The sequence below is a fragment of the Trachinotus anak genome, unplaced genomic scaffold, assembly GCF_046630095.1.
Source record: "Trachinotus anak isolate AG129_WGS33_773 ecotype Australia unplaced genomic scaffold, CSIRO_AGI_Tana_v1 ptg000031l, whole genome shotgun sequence".
In the NCBI taxonomy this organism is placed as follows: domain Eukaryota; kingdom Metazoa; phylum Chordata; class Actinopteri; order Carangiformes; family Carangidae; genus Trachinotus; species Trachinotus anak.
This window is the reverse complement of record NW_027273882.1, coordinates 7,637,690-7,655,035: the sequence shown is the minus strand read 5'-3', so window position 1 is coordinate 7,655,035 and position 17,346 is coordinate 7,637,690. Positions and strand designations below refer to the sequence as shown.

The 17,346-nt window shown below is 39.9% G+C and overlaps 1 protein-coding gene across 4 annotated transcripts in view; it reads right to left on the bottom strand.

The window, feature by feature from the left end:
* Positions 1-17,346, bottom strand: part of col12a1b (collagen, type XII, alpha 1b) — a 124,623-nt gene that overhangs the window by 29,051 nt on the left and 78,226 nt on the right. For all 4 annotated transcript variants that reach the window (XM_071467518.1, XM_071467516.1, XM_071467517.1 and 1 more), the window contains 13 exons: positions 14,606-14,735; positions 13,808-13,950; positions 11,964-12,093; positions 9,845-9,964; positions 8,983-9,129; positions 8,171-8,287; positions 5,661-5,813; positions 4,580-4,654; positions 2,721-2,860; positions 920-1,043; positions 604-747; positions 218-382; positions 75-113 (listed from right to left, as the gene is read on the bottom strand). In XM_071467518.1, coding sequence (XP_071323619.1) covers positions 75-113; positions 218-382; positions 604-747; positions 920-1,043; positions 2,721-2,860; positions 4,580-4,654; positions 5,661-5,813; positions 8,171-8,287; positions 8,983-9,129; positions 9,845-9,964; positions 11,964-12,093; positions 13,808-13,950; positions 14,606-14,735 — 1,627 coding nt within the window. The remainder of the gene's footprint in view (positions 1-74; positions 114-217; positions 383-603; positions 748-919; positions 1,044-2,720; positions 2,861-4,579; positions 4,655-5,660; positions 5,814-8,170; positions 8,288-8,982; positions 9,130-9,844; positions 9,965-11,963; positions 12,094-13,807; positions 13,951-14,605; positions 14,736-17,346) is intronic.

Below are 17,346 nucleotides of genomic sequence, written 5' to 3'. Positions count from 1 at the left end.
GAGGAACTCAAGACATTTTAAAGGACAGCAGCTGATGTAGGATCTTAATAAATTAATAATTTGTGTGTTCTTACCAGGTGAAGTAAATCCATTCAGGAAAATCAAGGGACAGGCTGTGAAACGAGAAAGAGGAGACATGTCAAAACAAATTCATCAACAGAAGCTGAAACTGTTTCTGTTTTGTTGGAGCAGAATTTGTCTCACATGTCAAACTCACATGATGTTGCGGTTTCACAAATGAAGGTAATCAGGTTTTCTTTGATGGTGTCAAAAGCATCAAAGTCATCTACGATGAAGACGTGCCTCTCGCTGGGTTTACTGCTGATTGACTGCAACTCCACAAAATCCACATCAGCAACACCGATGGCGAAAACGCTGTAACCTGAGGACAGGAAATAAACATACAGTCAGAGGCAAGAGTCAAATCAACCCAGAGTGGAGGGAACCAATCAAATTCAGCTAAAAATATTCATAGTTTAACACACCACAGTTCAACCAGTTGGTAAGAAACAAGCAAGAATCAGATCCAGCTCACTTCGACTAAGTTATTGTACATTCTGGTGATAAAACATGGATAATTTTAGCCAATTCAGTGTCCATTACCTGCGTGCTGAAGCTTGGCAGCGTTCTTCTTCACCTCATCCTGAGATCTACCATCCGTGATCGCTACAACTATCTTGGGGACGTTTCTTCTCATTCCATTTTCCAGTGAAAAGGCCTTGTCGTTGGTGTGTTTCAGAGCCACTCCTGCTCAGAAGAGGAGAAGAAAACTGTTGCTGAATCACAATGGCTTGGAATATTTAATAATCATAAGGTTTGTTGCACACATTTCACTGGTCCACATACAGAATAGAATAATTCACAATACACTGGAACAACAGGATGATGTGTCCTTGTGTGATGTGATGGGGGATCGAACCTGTCTTTGTGTTTCCTCCTCTGAAGCGAATGAGATGAAGTGCAGACATGGCGACACCTTTGTCTTGGTAAGCATTCAGCTTGAACTCTGTCTTTGCGTCATCGCTGTACTGCACAAACGACACCTGTTTGGAAAGTCACATCGCTGACATTAGCAAGACGTCAAGTTTAGTTATAGAGCCCAGGATCTCAGTTTTTCCCAGTACACAACAACTTCTAAGATCCTTGATTTTAAAAGGTAAGAGACATTAATATGGATAAATACATCTGACAATAATTTGGTTCACAGCACACATTTGTTTTTTGGAAATGAAAGCTTTTGGTAATAAAACCTTTTTATTGTGCAGTGGACAAAATATCTCTTATCCAGATAGAGAGAAGAGTCTTTGAGAATTCTGGAAAAACTGCTCACAACTTCTGGAAGTGATGTTAAACAACCTTCAGGCTTTTTCAAAGATCATCAGGGATTTACTTTTCAGAAAAACAGATGCTTAGCTCTCGAATATCAGACGTGACTAAATTACAATATACTACTAAAGACTTAATATATATAAAATATAGCGTGTATACAACTTTAAAATAAAGAGAGTATTACTGTAGGTCCACGCAGAGTGTAGAAGTCTATGGAGTGTGCGCATTGTCCACACAACAGCTGAATATTGAAGAAAGTTTCTTCAATATCCATTGATTGTTTAACTTTGTATTACAGTTAATTTATCCATATATGAAGTATTATTGTGTCATTTTGGATGCTACTAATCCATCTTCCATGATATGATACTTTTAAAAAGGTCTCATATTTTAACTTCTCCAGTGTTTTATTTGTGTTGATATCTATAAGATATATTTGTGGTTTTAAGAACCAAAAACCATCTCAATGTAGTTTTACATCTCCTCTCTCAGGTTTCTCTCTGGAGCTCTAGTAACAACAGGTCAACGTAAATGGCAACCAATTTAAACAGGTACAGTTCAGGAAATGTATTAATTATTAATAGCATAAACACTTTCAACACATGCTTTTATATATGTTAAGCTTAGGTACTTGTTTGATAGTGTCCTTTGTGTTTAAATGTTTTTTCCCCCCAATCAATTCTTAGACCTTCACTAATTTTCTTATTGGTCTTTAAAGGACTTTAATCTACCTTACTGTCGAACTCCTGTGTATCAGTATTGTACCATTAAATAAAGAGATCCCTCTGGAACAGTTTGAACCCAAATATAAAGTCATCTACTTTTTTTTTGGGGGGGGGGGACTTTTTGTGCCTTTATTATAGAACAGTGGAGACTGACAGGAAAGGGGGTAGAGAGAGGGGAGTGACATGCAGGAAAGAGTCGGGCCAGTCAGGAGTCGAACCGGCGACTGCCTGCTAAGAGCGTCTTGCGCTCATGTGGTACATGCCCAAACCACCCGACTACCGGGCTGCCCCAAGTCATCTACTTTAAGAGTCAATTGAAAAATCATCTCATTGACGTACATTGACTTATTTTATTTTATAGTTTATTTATTTTATAGTTTTATAGTTTATAGTATATTTTATAGTTCCCATTTTCTTTTTCCTGCTGTTGTCCTTGTTTTGTCTTATCTCATGTTACTGATCACTTTTTATTGAATTGTAGTCTTTTCTTTATATACTAGGAAGAACTTTTAAAAAGCTTTTTTCCTCCCCTGCAGACATCCACTGAGCTTCGCTACTGTATGTCTTTTGCTGTCATGTTTTAATTGTGCAAATAAAACCCTAACAGTTGTGGCAGGATGTCAAAGTTCACCACTGCCTTGCTTTTAGATCATTGTCAATACAAACCTGCATTCCTGAGGGTCCGATGACATCAAAAGCGCCGATCATGCTGGAGACAAAGTGCACAACTTTGGTGAAGCTCTCCTCGCCGATACTCCAGGAGCCATCGATGAGGAACACCACATCTGCTTTGGCACCTTTGCAAACTGAGACAAGAAAACAAGTCAATAAGTGGTTCTTAAGTCCACCGGCCAGACCTCAGGGGAGCATCACAAACACCAGCAGAGAAAATGGCATCATCACACGGCATGATGATTGTTTGTGAGCCGGAGCGCATTAAAAAAAATCAGCTGAACGCGTGTAACAAAACAAAACGATTGAAAAAAATGACGTGATGGGGCCATGTACTGTATAGTAATTATGGGTTTCACAGATGAAAAAAAAATACTGGCAAAACAAAACAAGGAACATTTGGTTACCAGACGGTTGAAAGTCAGCTCTTGTTAATGGGCTCCTCTCAGACAAAGACGAACTGAGTAAAAGCTTCGGATAATCTTTGCCTTATGTGATACAGCACGCTTTGTAATCTTCTTTATCCTTTCTTCCCTTTTATAAACAAGTTTTACACAACACCAAACAACACAAACAGATTCTTTGGACTGGTCTGTCTTCATTTTTCAACACCTAAGTTGTTGGTTCGTAACGGGCGTGTTCCCTGTCATGTGCCCCTCGGGGCCAGCAGCACATGTGGTGGCCATTAATGCATTGCTGGCACGAGTCGGATCCAGAGGGAGTCTGCATTCAAAACGTCAGAGAGGCCAAAATGCTGCATTGAGGAACTTCCAAACCAGAGCTGAGCTTGAATGAAAAGACTCAACCCATTCAGTCCTGGGATGATATACGTTTTTGACAGAGTTTCTTGGGGAATATTGGCTTTGTTGAACCTGATGTTTCTGAATGTGGTGCGGCATCATGGAGTCCTGTGGGGACGTTTAAACATGCAAAGTTCACATTGATGCTTTCATTAACTTCTGATTAAGTTAAACATCAGGAAACTCTGATGTATTATGGTTGAATTTGCATCTGCACTGAATTGCCCCTGCGAAATATAGACAGATGGGAGACTTTATTTAAATTCAACTGAAATCACATATTGTTCTCCCTTTATGTGGTTAGAAATCCTTGTACTGTTTGTATTGTTCATGTTTTTGATTATATTATTTATTATTATTTATTATATTTCAGAAATGCTTCACTAGCCTCTAAGTGCAGGAGGGGGCAGGCCAGTGCACGCATTAGACTAACACTGCGTCAGCATTGGCAAGGAGACATGACGTAAACACACCTATGTTGCTAACTGTGGCTTACAAGCCAAGAGCACATAGTGTTTTGTTAACAATGGTGTTGAAGAATTAGGATCACAACATTTTGCATCTAAACTGACTTTTGGTAACATTTGCAGGTAGGATTTTCACCTTGACTTGGACTTAGATAAGCTGCTACAAGTGGATGGATGGTGGTGCATCAGCTAGAAAGATAATACAGGTTATTATTCACAGTCTGAGGCTGTTTTTTGTCTGGTTTCCCATTGTGATGTTCATCTTGTGATAGAACAATCACATTATTGCATGCTGCTAATTTAATAATATAACAAATGAAATGATTTGCTTGGCTGTGTGAAGTTCTCTGTCTATGTATTCCATAGATGTATTATGCATAACAGATCCATATTATGGATCCCATGTACAAAGATTCACTCCTATAAAAGGGCTGCTGGCTCCCTGCACACGCCATAACAAAAACATTGATGTGACACTCTGTGTGAAGGATGTGAATGTTTGGGGAAAATGCTTAATGAGACAGTGTGTGTCACGTGTTAAACACCTCAGTTGGACTTTAACTGGATTATGTCATTACATGCTTACCTGCCCATGCAGGGGGAATGGTGGGTGGAGGTGTCGGGGTTGGTGGAAGTGTTGGAACTGGAGTTGGCTTCATCACTATGAAAAACAGATACAGATACAAACCATCATCAACATATTTGTAATAAATTCAGCACAACAGTAAACATGTTGTATGGTGAGGTCATTGTTTTGGATTAGTCCTGTGAGATGATGCAGCTCTGTGTCTGAATCATGCTTCAAATCTCAGACACCACAGTTCACATCTTGTCTGGATGTGTTGGAATGATGTAACTTGTTACTACAATCATATTTTCTTTTATAAATGTGAGCCGACAGGATCTGGAGGAGGGTAAATGTCTCTCTCCACTGCTGGTTTATGTTCAACAACACATGAAGGACAAACATCTGACAATGTGTTTAATTTGATTTTGACTGAAGTTTCCAATTAGTCAAAACAATAGTATGTTGTGTTGAAATGAAAACAACAAGGGACAAAGACAGAAGTCAGTCCAAGACTTTATCATTCTATGCCCGTTCTATTCCTAAGGCATTTAATTCAGTCAGTCATGATATTCTTCTGCATAAACTATCAATTGTAAATAAACAGCCGATTAAATGGTTTCATGACTATCTCAGATAAAGCTCAGACAGTAGTTTCAAGTCGAGGCCCCATAGTGTTAGTACAGGTGTTCCACAAGGGTCCATCCTTGGTCCTCTTTCATTCACCATATACAACATCTGATATGTTGTTCTTTTGGTTTCATTTTCATTTATTTCATAGTCATTTATATTGTAATTTTTGTATTAAGTGGCACATATGGTACTGCATATCTTACATAATGTGGACTCCATTAAAGTTTAATTGTCATCCTGATTGGGTGTATTAATGTGAATATCTTGTTCTGGTGAAAAGTAATTGCTCTCCCATCAGGTCAGCGAGTGTAACAACAGAACACACAAAGCACCACATACAGAGACATTTTTATGGAAGGTCAGAAATGTTGTTGATGCCATGACACATTATCTCAGAGAAATGCTACGCTAACTAAACCTCCACTCTGCAGACTTTAATGTCAGGTCAGAATATTGAAATGACACTCACATGTTCTCTCCCTGGTGCTGACCCCTGGTCCCTCCAGGTTTGGGGTCTGAACGAAGACGGTGGCAGTGTAGAGAGCTTCAGGAGAAAGTCCGTCAAAGCAGTACTGAGGCAGGCCAGCGGGGATGGTGATCTCATGTTGTCCTTTACTGGAGGCTACAGACAAAGGAAAAGGGACAATAATCAGAATGAGATCTTTATGTGCGTAAAAACTTCCTTTGTCAGAATAAACTGTTATTCTGAGTAAACGTTAGTTCCATTTGAAATCGGCAGGTTATACCATGAAGAAACTGAACGTTTTGGTGGAAAAACCATATCATCTTAGTGCTGCTGTTTTCTGTTTTGTTGCTAACGGAGGAAAATGAACACTTAGTTATGTTGCTTAAAAGTCCAACAACTTCAACATCTCTGTGACGGACAAACCCAACAACCAACCCTTCTAGTGAAATGTTTACATCTCTGCGTGACTGGGCAGTGATATATTCATAATAAGGGTTCTTATTTACACTGTGTGGTCTAGTAAGCACAAACAAACAAAGCATGTTTATTGCAGAAACAGCTGCCATGGATGATGATGCTACTTCTCAGTGTGAATGACTTTAAATAAGGATTTCATCATTTTCTGTCATATGACAGAATCCAGCAGCTCTGGTGATGCAACAGTTTCAGAATGAGCTCTGTAATATCAACAAATTATGACAGAAGTGGCTTAATATGAATTGTTCTGGGAAAACAACACATCTCTTGGTCAGATCTACTCCAGAACAGTGGCCCTCATCTATCAAGATAGAAGGTACACACAGATTTGTACAGGAATGATGATGACAAAATATAATCCCTGAAATACTTAAGCTGGATATTAGATGACTCTGTCTTAAAAAACACAGCCGTACATTCTTTTCTCACCAGAGTTTCCATGGCTTTTAAAATATGGAGGAAATATCAGCGGAGAAGACCCGAGCTCGCGGTTTTTCCACTCATTCATCTCACCACTGTCTGCGACTGCTGTTTGCATTTCCACTTGAGAACAAACAGTTGACTGATTTGTTGACTTGAGAGCATCGTCTGCTGCCGCTCACTGAGACAGATCCTCACGCGGAGGATTTCTGATCCTCTGCTAGTGGTTAACCCGCAATCTGTCTCATGCTAGCAGACCCATATTTGTTCTGGCAACCTGTCATAGCGGCCTAAAAGGCTAATGACTACCATATAGATATTCAAATATTGATGCTCCCTTTCTGGGTTTCCCTGCTCCTAAACTGTGAACCCGTGTCCATGTGCGAATATGAACCAGATGGGAATCAAAGACGCTGCAGTAATTGAAAAGGATGTAATCTTTCCAGACTGAGACACAATTAAAACTTGGTGATCGGGTGCTTTCAATCCTGGCCAAAACTTGCATCCTGTTTCGAGTAATAATCACAAGGAGGAGGCCTGGAGATAAACAGTCACTGAGAGGAAAATAAAAACAGTCTAGACGTCCCAACAGCCGACACAGTCTTCTAAACACTGTGAAGGAATCTCCAGAAAATCTGTAGCATCCACAGCCATAGAAATGACCTCATCTGGAGATACGCCTTCAGACATCTGCTGGGAGTCTCATTGCACATTACTGCCTACATCACCTCCAACAAGTCACCTTCGATCAGGATCTGACTGAAGAGGGGACCACACTGCTGTCCTCAGGTGCACACATTAATCTGATGTATCTGCAGGAGCTGGTGGTGGTACTGTGAAAATTCCTTATCAATAATTTATAATGAGAAATGGAAATGTCTGCATGTTGCTCAAAAGAAAATTATTCTGCAACAATTTTGATAATCAATTAATTGTTAATTGTCATTTAAGTCTGTTTTAATTGATAATGTCATAGAAATCAGATTCTTTACATCACAGCCAACCAACTCACAAACCATTTATTTAGATTTAGAAATTTAGATGTGTTTTATTTGCTATTTCCAGCATCTGTTGGTTTACATTTCTTTCCACTTGGTAGAGCTACCACTATTTAAAAATACGAATCAAACGATTTGTTGATTGGTTATTTGGATAAATAGGTTAACTGTTAAAAAATTAAAAAATAAATAGAAAATTTCAGTTTCCATGGTGATGTTTGCTCTAACAGACAAAGACATTCAATGTTCAATTTACAACGATATAAAAACAGAAAAGCAGCAAATCATTATATCTTTTGACTGACTAATCGATTAATCGACTCATCATTTTAGCAAAACTGCTGATCACAGTGAATATAAAGTCTGCATACATTTTTGTCAATGAAATGTATGACTGACTTCAGACTAATTACATTAACGTGCTTAAAGTGAAGCTACCACACCATGATAATGTAATGACAAAAGTGAATGTGGACTTTATGTTTCAACAGTCAATGGATTTTCATACCATATGGAAATGAACCAGCCAAAATATTTCTATCCACAAACAATAAAGATAATTTTGTAGTTATGAACCTAAAACTAGACGTGAAGGTAGAGTTGAAAATCGTGACTTACGGTCCATAGGGTTGAGTTTGATGCGGTATGACGTGGCTGCCCTGTGAGGAGTCCATTTGATGCAGAACTTGTCATGACCAACGTTGTAGGTCTCAATGTTGGTCACGTTCAGGTAGACTGCAGGACAGAAATTCATATTTCAACACACCAAACACATGGAAGAGGCAGTTTCAGTGTATGCACAACCTGTTTCTAACAGCTTTTATAAAGGAGGGCACTCAGAGAATGTAGAGCTCCACCAAGGCCAACGTCAAGTAACATACACCAGACTTCAGAGGAAAAAATTCACTCATAGTAAAAGGTCTGAATCTTCCCCAAAATTTAATGATCAAATGACTCAATCCTGTAGGGCAAGTCCAAGTCCAGTCACAAGTCTCCATCAGTTTAAATCAATTCTTTTAGGTCTCTGAATGCAGACCACAGACTATGTACTAACAGTGTCCTTCAAATGATATTTAATCACTTAGAAATTATTTTAAACATTTTACAAAATTAAAATTGAAACTTGAAGGTTTTTGCTTTCAAGTCTCAACTCAAGTTTAAGTCTATTTGATGTCAGGTCTGAAGTCAAAATAGTCACATCCCAAGTCTAGTGTAAAGTTTGCATTATTGTTTCCCTAACCAACCACAGATATATCAACAGGGCAGATCTCAAAATCTGTGCAAAAGCAGAACTAGAGCAGATCTATCTGTGTGGCTCGATGCCATGAGGCCTAAGAGAAAAAAAATGTGCTGTGATTTAGAATAAGTGACTATTTGTTTGACAGACAGGGATTCCAGTGTTTGTGTCTCCACACAGTTACTATACATACGTGTTGTTCCCTGATCAGCGAGCGGTGAACTCATGCCACTAGTGTACTGAGCAATCACTTTGACATCATAGGTGGTTCCAGGCTGCAGGTTGTGCAGCGTGTAGGAAGACACGTCGCCCACAAAGATATCGATGGGCTGGTCAGTGCCTGCAAACACAACAGCATGAACATAAGACAAGACAATGTGCTGGACTGAATCATTTAAAATGGCTGCAGTTCTTGTCCTTGTGTAATCAAAGAAAGAAAACATCCTACTGACAACAGACAAACATCAAAGAGTGTCTGCAGAGCAATCACAACTATCTGCTAAGCATTTTGCAGATGGCGACTTGCAGCAGAAGCCAAGTTCAACATCAACTCATTCAACAATTCTTCACCATGTGTGACAAATAAGACTGAAGCAGCTTTGACCAGGTGACAAAATGATTTTAGCTCCTGATTTCAATTTGAAGTTTGACACTAGGTTTTTATTTATATTACTGTTTGTCTATTTTGCTTTTTCTAATTTACTTAACTAACAGCCAAGTTGCTGCAAGATCAATTAACAAGATAGAAAAAATAAAAAACTATATAAAAATAAAAACATCTTACTGGTACAAATAATAATACTTTTCTCTAATCCTTTTTTTCTTCAAAGTGAAAACTGCAGACTTTGTTTTGCTGAGTTTGAGTTTCTATACTGGCTACTAAACCTTATTCAAATAAAACAAAAAAGAGCTCATCAACACACGCAACCAACTGACCAACCAACCTAGTCGGACATTAAAGCTCTACCTTAAATGTGTTATTTGACCTTAATCGAGTCAAAGAACAAGACCAGCGTTCATTAACTGTGTGGGTGTTTTATAGGCCATCAGCTCACCTTCAGGAGAGTAGATCAGTCTGTAACCCTGGACAGGAGCCGTCACCGGGTCCCAGGCCACTCTGAAACGGGTGTACCACTCGTCTGAGATACGAAGGTTTCTGGGACTCAGCAGACCAACTGCAACAGAAAGAAGACATGTCAGCAACCCAATCTGTCTCAGCAAACAACAGCTGTATTTCCATGTCCATATTCCAGTTTGTCTGTTCCTGATGGAGCATCAGGTGTTTTTCAAGGATTTTCATGACCAAAGTGAAAATATTTCTTGTTTTTGTCACACTATCACTTTATTCAAGATTCAGTCTGAGGCATCATAAATCCATTTTGTACAGTCAACTGGTTTTTAAAACCGCAAGACTGATCAAAAAACCCCACTAAGACCCACTTTTGTCGTCAATTGAAAAGGGTACAATCAGCGTTCATACCCGGGTCAAATGATTCTGCAGTAGACGCAGGTATTTATTGTTTTCACCTCCTATCAGCGCTGATGTAAACACAACACCTGGGTGAACGCGCTAATTTCTGCCCCTTTTCCTGCTTTGATGTCTTTCAGATCACACACACTGTAAACACACCTGACACCTGTCCAGCACGGTGCTGTTGAACCAGAGACATGGCTACACTGTTCAGAGATGAAAGAGTGAGCTGCAGCCTTGAAATAAGTTTCAAAAACACACAATCACTGACAGACGCGTCGCATACCAACCCTGGGATGATGCATTTGTGTGTGTGCGCTTGCTCTGTAACTGCGTGTGATGACATTGCTCCTGCACTTTTGTGTGTCTCAAGATAAACTCAGCTGGCAGTGTAAAAGGAGTCAGTTACCTTTTTAGCAGCTTTACCAACGTTTACAAAAACGTGACCTGCTAATTTTGATGTAAAAATGGTATAAGAAACAATAAACTGTTGTTTGTTTGTCTTGTTTAAAATTACTGTCCTTCTGATAATTAAGTTCAATTAAATCAATCAGTTGTCAGACATTTTCACGGTTTCAGACTGAAAACCAAACCATTTCCTGGATGAACATTTTCTGCCTCCGTAGCGAGACACTTCCTTACATGTGTTTATTTAATTCATTATATGTGCATTATATGTTTAGATTTGGGTCTTTTCTCAGCTGGGCTGAGTGTGTATGTGTGTGTTCATACTTGCACTGAAAGTGCCTGGCGCGCACACACTTTCTGTGGGTGTCTATTGTTTGTGTAACTAATGCTACTGCTCCTGTGAGATCCTTGTGCTCTGACCTTGTCACACTAATGCGTGTTGGCACTGTTGACTAATGTATGTCGACTATATTTATTTTCACTGTTGAGGCTCCTCTCTCTCTCTGGTGCTGCTGCCCCACAGAGCTGCATCTGCAGCAGGAGGCTCACAGAAAGTTCACAGGTTCAGTCCCTCTAACACACTGACTGACAACAGAAAGATACTGATGTGTGAAGTGTATGCAGCCAAAGTGAGGTTTCTCACTCCTACTCTTTGAACTTCATCTAAATTATTTTAAGACTAGAGGGCACTCAACAAGAACTTCCCACATAAAGACACATTTCTTCTTCTGTTTCTTTTCTTCATTCTTAAATAAATACTCCACCAAATCTTTTAAGCAGCAAATTCTCATCACATGTAGTCTTGAAAGGATGATCCTATCACCCATACCTTCTCACAACAGAGCTGAACACACTACTTGTGTGTTTTAATATCACCATGGATCCAAAGCTCCACCAGAAGCATTGGATCTTTTCAGCCTTCAAGCTTTTTTCTGCTTTACTTAACTACAGTGATAGTGAGTTGGGCTCTGAGCACTGCCAAAACACAAGAAGCCTATACTCTGCACTGTGGCTGAACAGAGGAGGGAAGCTGCTGCTTTCACTGTTTTGCCTGTGTAGGCACAGTGTGATACTGTTGAAACCTGCTCCGACATTTGTCGCTTTAGAGTTCTGGCTCTGTTTTGAACACACCATCAACCTGGTGCGATGCAACACCTAACAAGCTGACGAACATGTCTCAGTAGCAGAGAGTGCAGACGATCATCTGTTGTAGATAGAAATCTGTCTCTCTCTCTCTCTCTCTCTCTCTCTCTCTCTCTCTCTCTCTCTCTCTCTCTGTCTGTGTGTTGTCTCACCTGTTCGTCCGTTCCCATTTAGTAACCCTCCAGGCCCCTCGGCATAGATGGCCTCCACAGTGATGTTGTATGGGGTGTCAGGGAGCAAATTCTGCAGCATGGCATTGTTTCTGTTTCCAGGAACCACGGTCTGAGCATGATAACAACAGAATCAGAGGTTTTCTGACACAGGAGGAACTTTGACAATAATTTACATTCACAGGCTATCCAGAGAAACAGGGAGCTTCTTTCTAGAAACACACTGTTACAGCCCTTTGCTTTCCTGCTCTTCTCTTGCAGGTACAAAGAACTGCACCTACAAGAGGGCTGGGCCATTAATTTAGACAGGGAGCACCTGGGACCCTGTCACTTTAAAAGCTACCACTTCAGTTGTCTTGGAGAGACTTCCTCTATGTGTTGTGTTTGGTGTCTTTACACTTTTTTCCCACAGATATCCACACACCACAGTTCTAATATATCTGCTCACTGACACCAGTGATGTTACTGACATCCATGTCTCATCTCTATTGCAATTTAATTTATGTTTTTTGTATGTTAATCAGTTAATTGAAGCATTTACAGCTTTTATTCTGTAAAGCACTTTTGAGCCGCTGTTTTCAGAGTCATCTGACAACGCTGGTAGAAACAAAGGGTATTAAAAGTTCAAGAATGTTGTTGGTGTTATGCAATAGTGAATGAGTGAATTCCCCACTGTTTAACCTTTACAAACTGATTTCCATTCCTTTAAAAGAGTAATCTCCAATAAACAGGAAGAACGATTTTGCCAGTATTCTGAAGCAGCTCAGCTGGATTATTCCAATTATTCCATTAGCCACAGATGCTCAGTTGTAATAATTGTGTGCACATATAAATGGCTATAGGTTCTCCAGTCAGTCCTAGTCTTGGGAAATCCTTTCATTGCTGTCCCTCTGCTGCGGATAGCTGACTCATACACAACAGGTGCTTTGCTAACAAGCAGAGGGAGAATGCAGCTGGGCCGCCTCTGCCCTCCACCGCAGGTCCAACTCATTATTTAGGACTATTAATAACGTTATTATGGCCCAAATTATACTGTTTGTTTAACTGACCCTATAATTAGTCTCACTAATCGATGATTTATAACTTGAACAAGCCAAGGGAACCCTGAGATGTGACTTCATCACATAGTTTGAGGGAAACATCACCGCAAGTGGATAATAGCGAGGGTGTATCGAGAGTTTATCGAAAACAGCGTTATTGCCTGAAAACAACCTCTCATTAGTGCCGAAAGGTAAAAGGTCGGGTGTCTGAAATAAGCCTGCGATCTTTGATTCTGATGCTTTTCCTTCATTGTGTCTTTACAAAAATCTGACTTTTTTAAGAACAACGTGGTTTAAAAATTTCAGTTTGATATTTTTGCTCTTGTGGAAATAAATGTTCTTTCTTTAATGTGTGATTTTTGATTGTTTTAAAGGTAAGAGCAGCTTTTCTTAACAGTCACATGGTTTGTCCAGTCAGGAGTGGACGAGAGCTGAACCTAGCAGCCCGGGCAGGATTTTTAGATTTGTTGTGTTTTTAGAAACACAACTGACAGTCTTATCCCCCAGTCACAAGGCAAAAACATGTCAAATGACAAATACCTCAAAAAGAGAATTAGTTTTAACTAGAAGTTGTTCATCATGTGTCACCAGTGGTGAAATAATGGAAATGTGTCAACAAAGATTAATGTCAGGCAGAGTTTGGCCTCAGAGCCACCAACTGCCTGTTCAATATATTCATAATCTTACTTGTTGTGTCTGTATTAGCAAAATACACATGGCACAGACCTTTGCAAACAATGCAAACCAGATTTAAGCTATAATGGACATTTTCTGCAGCACACTCACAAACTCAGTGATGGGGTCTCCAGTCATGGGAGCGTAGCCGATCTTGTACTGCCTCACAGGTCCCTCTGCATGGTCCCAGCCGATGGTGAGAGTGCTGGTGGTAGCATCAAACACACGCATGTTCCTGGGACCAGCACGGGGCACTGCAACAGAAAAACATCAGAACAAAACTCACCGTAAATTACCAGTCATTTAATCTGCTACTGAGTTTAAAAATCATGTTTCTTATGTGCTTTACCAAATTAAAGGCTCTTACTGTTGAAATGTGCATAGAAGACAGTTTCAAGGTGAACCAATGGGGCATGCTTCAAACTAAGGTTGTAACAATTCTGAAACTGAGTCCAGAACTTTTTTAAAAATTTGGGCAGAACTTTATTTAGGGCACTGTTAATTTTTTTTTTCCTTATGTCTTATACATCCTGCTTTGGAACAGCCATGTTGACATACAGGACACTAAAGACACTTAATATGCTGTGGTTTTCAAAAACACTAAAACACTGTTAGACGGTTTGGAAGAGTTGACGTCTGTGTTTCCTGTTTGTTCATTGTGGTGAGAGTTTGATTTATGATGACTGCTTAATATAAGTCATGGGTTTAAAGCACCACTGACTCATCAAGTACCACTCATGGTCAGAGATCGTGTGTTTAGAGACAGTGCCAATAACCAGACGTTAACAACTTGTTTGTTAAGATAGATAGTTCTTACATTGTATACAGCGTGCTCTCAGGTGATTGTGCATGCCTGTGTACATCTTGATTGTCTACACTGTCAGCATGTGAGATTGTTGTTGTACTTACATGTTTTGCCGTTGCCCTTGACCGATGGTCCATCTCCGTCACCGTACAGAGCTGTAACAGTGATCGAGTAGGGTGTATCTGGGATCAGGTTGTCCAGGAAGGCATTGTTCATGTTTCCTGGAACCAGGACCTTTGTGGAGAAGAAACCCAAAGGTCAAAACTATATAGACACCATCGTCATGCAGCCACAGCCTCTTCATGCATTACATAAAGATCTGGCAGCAATAATGTACATAATGACCTCACTGCTCATCCCTGGATAGGTATCCAGTTATCTCCTGCTGCCAAAGTTTTCCTCAAACACTAACACAGGCATTGGAGGGTGGATGCCAAACAAATCACTCATTCAGTAAGTGGACTGACGAATAAACAGTTTCTGCTAAGAAGCGGCTGGTGAGTGAGGGGTCTGTCATCAACTCAGACGGTGGTTCAGACACATAGCTCCAAGTGTTTTCTAACATTATGATGACTGCAGGCCGTCTCTTGTCACTGGGATTATCACGGCGTCTACCCTCTGCTCTTTAGCCGGTTTGTGGACTGTAAAAATGAGGGCCATTACATCATGGGAAATATATCTAACCCTAACCCTAATATCTGCTGGTCAAACTTATAACTACCCTCATCTAGAGCTCACGTTTTGGTAAAAGCAAATATCTCAAAGAGTTTTGGACTCAAAGCTTCTGGTGCATTGGACCATGAAATAGGTTCCTCAGTGATGATGTGGAGGTTGAGATCCCACAACTGGAAGCACATATATGCCTACTGGTCTGGGGTTAAATCCCACCAGTGACTTGAGGTCTGGCCACTGGTCTGGCCATTCCCCTTTGAAAACAGGATGAATTACGTTACACTGGGGTTTTAGTCATACGGTCATTTCCTGAAGGCAGCACTGCTCTCAAGGGTTGACATGTAACTCAATGGTTGAGTTAAATCTCAGTGAGTGGAGCCAAATAATCTCAGTTCTACTAGGTAATTAATGGGCTTTTGAGTATAGTTATTATTCAGAACTTTGCAGGAGCACAATTTAAAAGCTTCCTGTTCACATGTTGTTAATAACAAGGCCTGAGCCAGATTTCTCAATCCCCCCCCCCCCCCTCCTCCAATTTTTATGTGGGAAAATCATGTTAAACAAAATATTATTCATGGCAGAAGATTTTTTGCAGAGTTTCAAACATTTATGGACAAGAACTTTAAGTATTTTCACTCATGGCTTTTGTTGTCTACCCTTCCCTTGTTCCTAAAATGATAGTGAACTATATAAAACAAAATCCTCAGGACTGGTGATACCAATGTGGTTTGCTCCGCCCTACAAGCATTAATGCAATGTACATCAATTCCTTGTGTATTTCTTTTGTAATAAAGTATAATATAATCTTTAAAGGGCTTCCCCCACCATCCAAATCTGCATCCAACCAGACCAGATAGATAGTTACTTTCTGTGAGTCGAATGAATGAAAACAAGAAGTAAGTAAATGGACCCATGCTCTGGCATACACTGATATTTTACAAGTGTTCTTCCAACAGTTTGGTCAAGACCCTGCACCCCATGCACAAATCCAGGTAAATAAAAAATGTTTTTCCCAGTTTGGTGTGGAAGAACTTGACTGTCCCCCCCAGAGCCCTGACCACAGCCCCATCCAACACTGGTGGGATGAACTGGAACCTTATCACCCAACTTCAGAGTTGGACGTCACTAGTGCTTGTGTGGATAAATGGGAGTAATCTCTGCAGCCAGGTTCCAAAATGGTGTGGTCATAGCAGCAGATTAATGCCTGTGGTTTGGGGATGAGCTGTTCAACAATCATAAATGGATGTAATGATTGGCTGTTCACATACTTTTGGCTACGTAGGGGACTTTTTATTTTTGTTTGTTTTATTATGTTTTTGAGCTTCCTACTCTGAAGACCAACCAATGGAAGCATGCCTCTTTGAAATATCAGCAAAATCAATTCTGTTGTTTGAAGTGCTTACAGCAGCTTAAATGGCCTGTTTGAGCTTAATTATACTGCATTAGTCATCAAGAGTTAGAGGATCTCTATACTTCTGAGGGCATCTTTGTGTCTTCTCTGTGTCTCTGCTAAACCAACTTTCAAAACAAAATCAAAGTTAATTAAAACAGATTAAAAGCAAAAATGAAAATAAACTGAGAAAATTATGACTACATGAGCTAATAAACTATAACACAGTTTGTTTTCTAGCATCATCAAAGCAGATCCTAATCATCACAACAGCTTCATGAGATTACAGCCTTATGGCCCCAAAAACTTCAACCATAGGATCCTTCACTGATGTCAGTCACAGATGTGTCTGGCGTCACAGAGTTCAAACTCTTTGTGGGGAAATAAAGCCTTCTTTTGTCTCCCCGCAATCCAGACATTTGCACCAGTGCATGAAATCAGTGCTGATGGAGAGATACAAAACGCTGACAAGTCATGATTTCCATATTTAAGAGCATTACCATAATTACTGCTGTGCAAACATCTGTGCAACATCAAAATGAACACTTAGAGAAACAAATACAGCCAAAGAAAAAGGACCACCTGTTGTTTCCATGAAACAGGCCGACCCAGTGAAAGCTATGACCCGAAAATGATTTCATTGGTTTAATCAGATGTGGAGAAGAGATGGAAGAAACTGATTTAGTAACAAAATCAGTTTCTTCCATCTCCAGTAACAGTAGTAACAGTAGTTACTACTAGTTACTACTAGCAACAGTAACTACTGTTACTAGTAGTTTACTA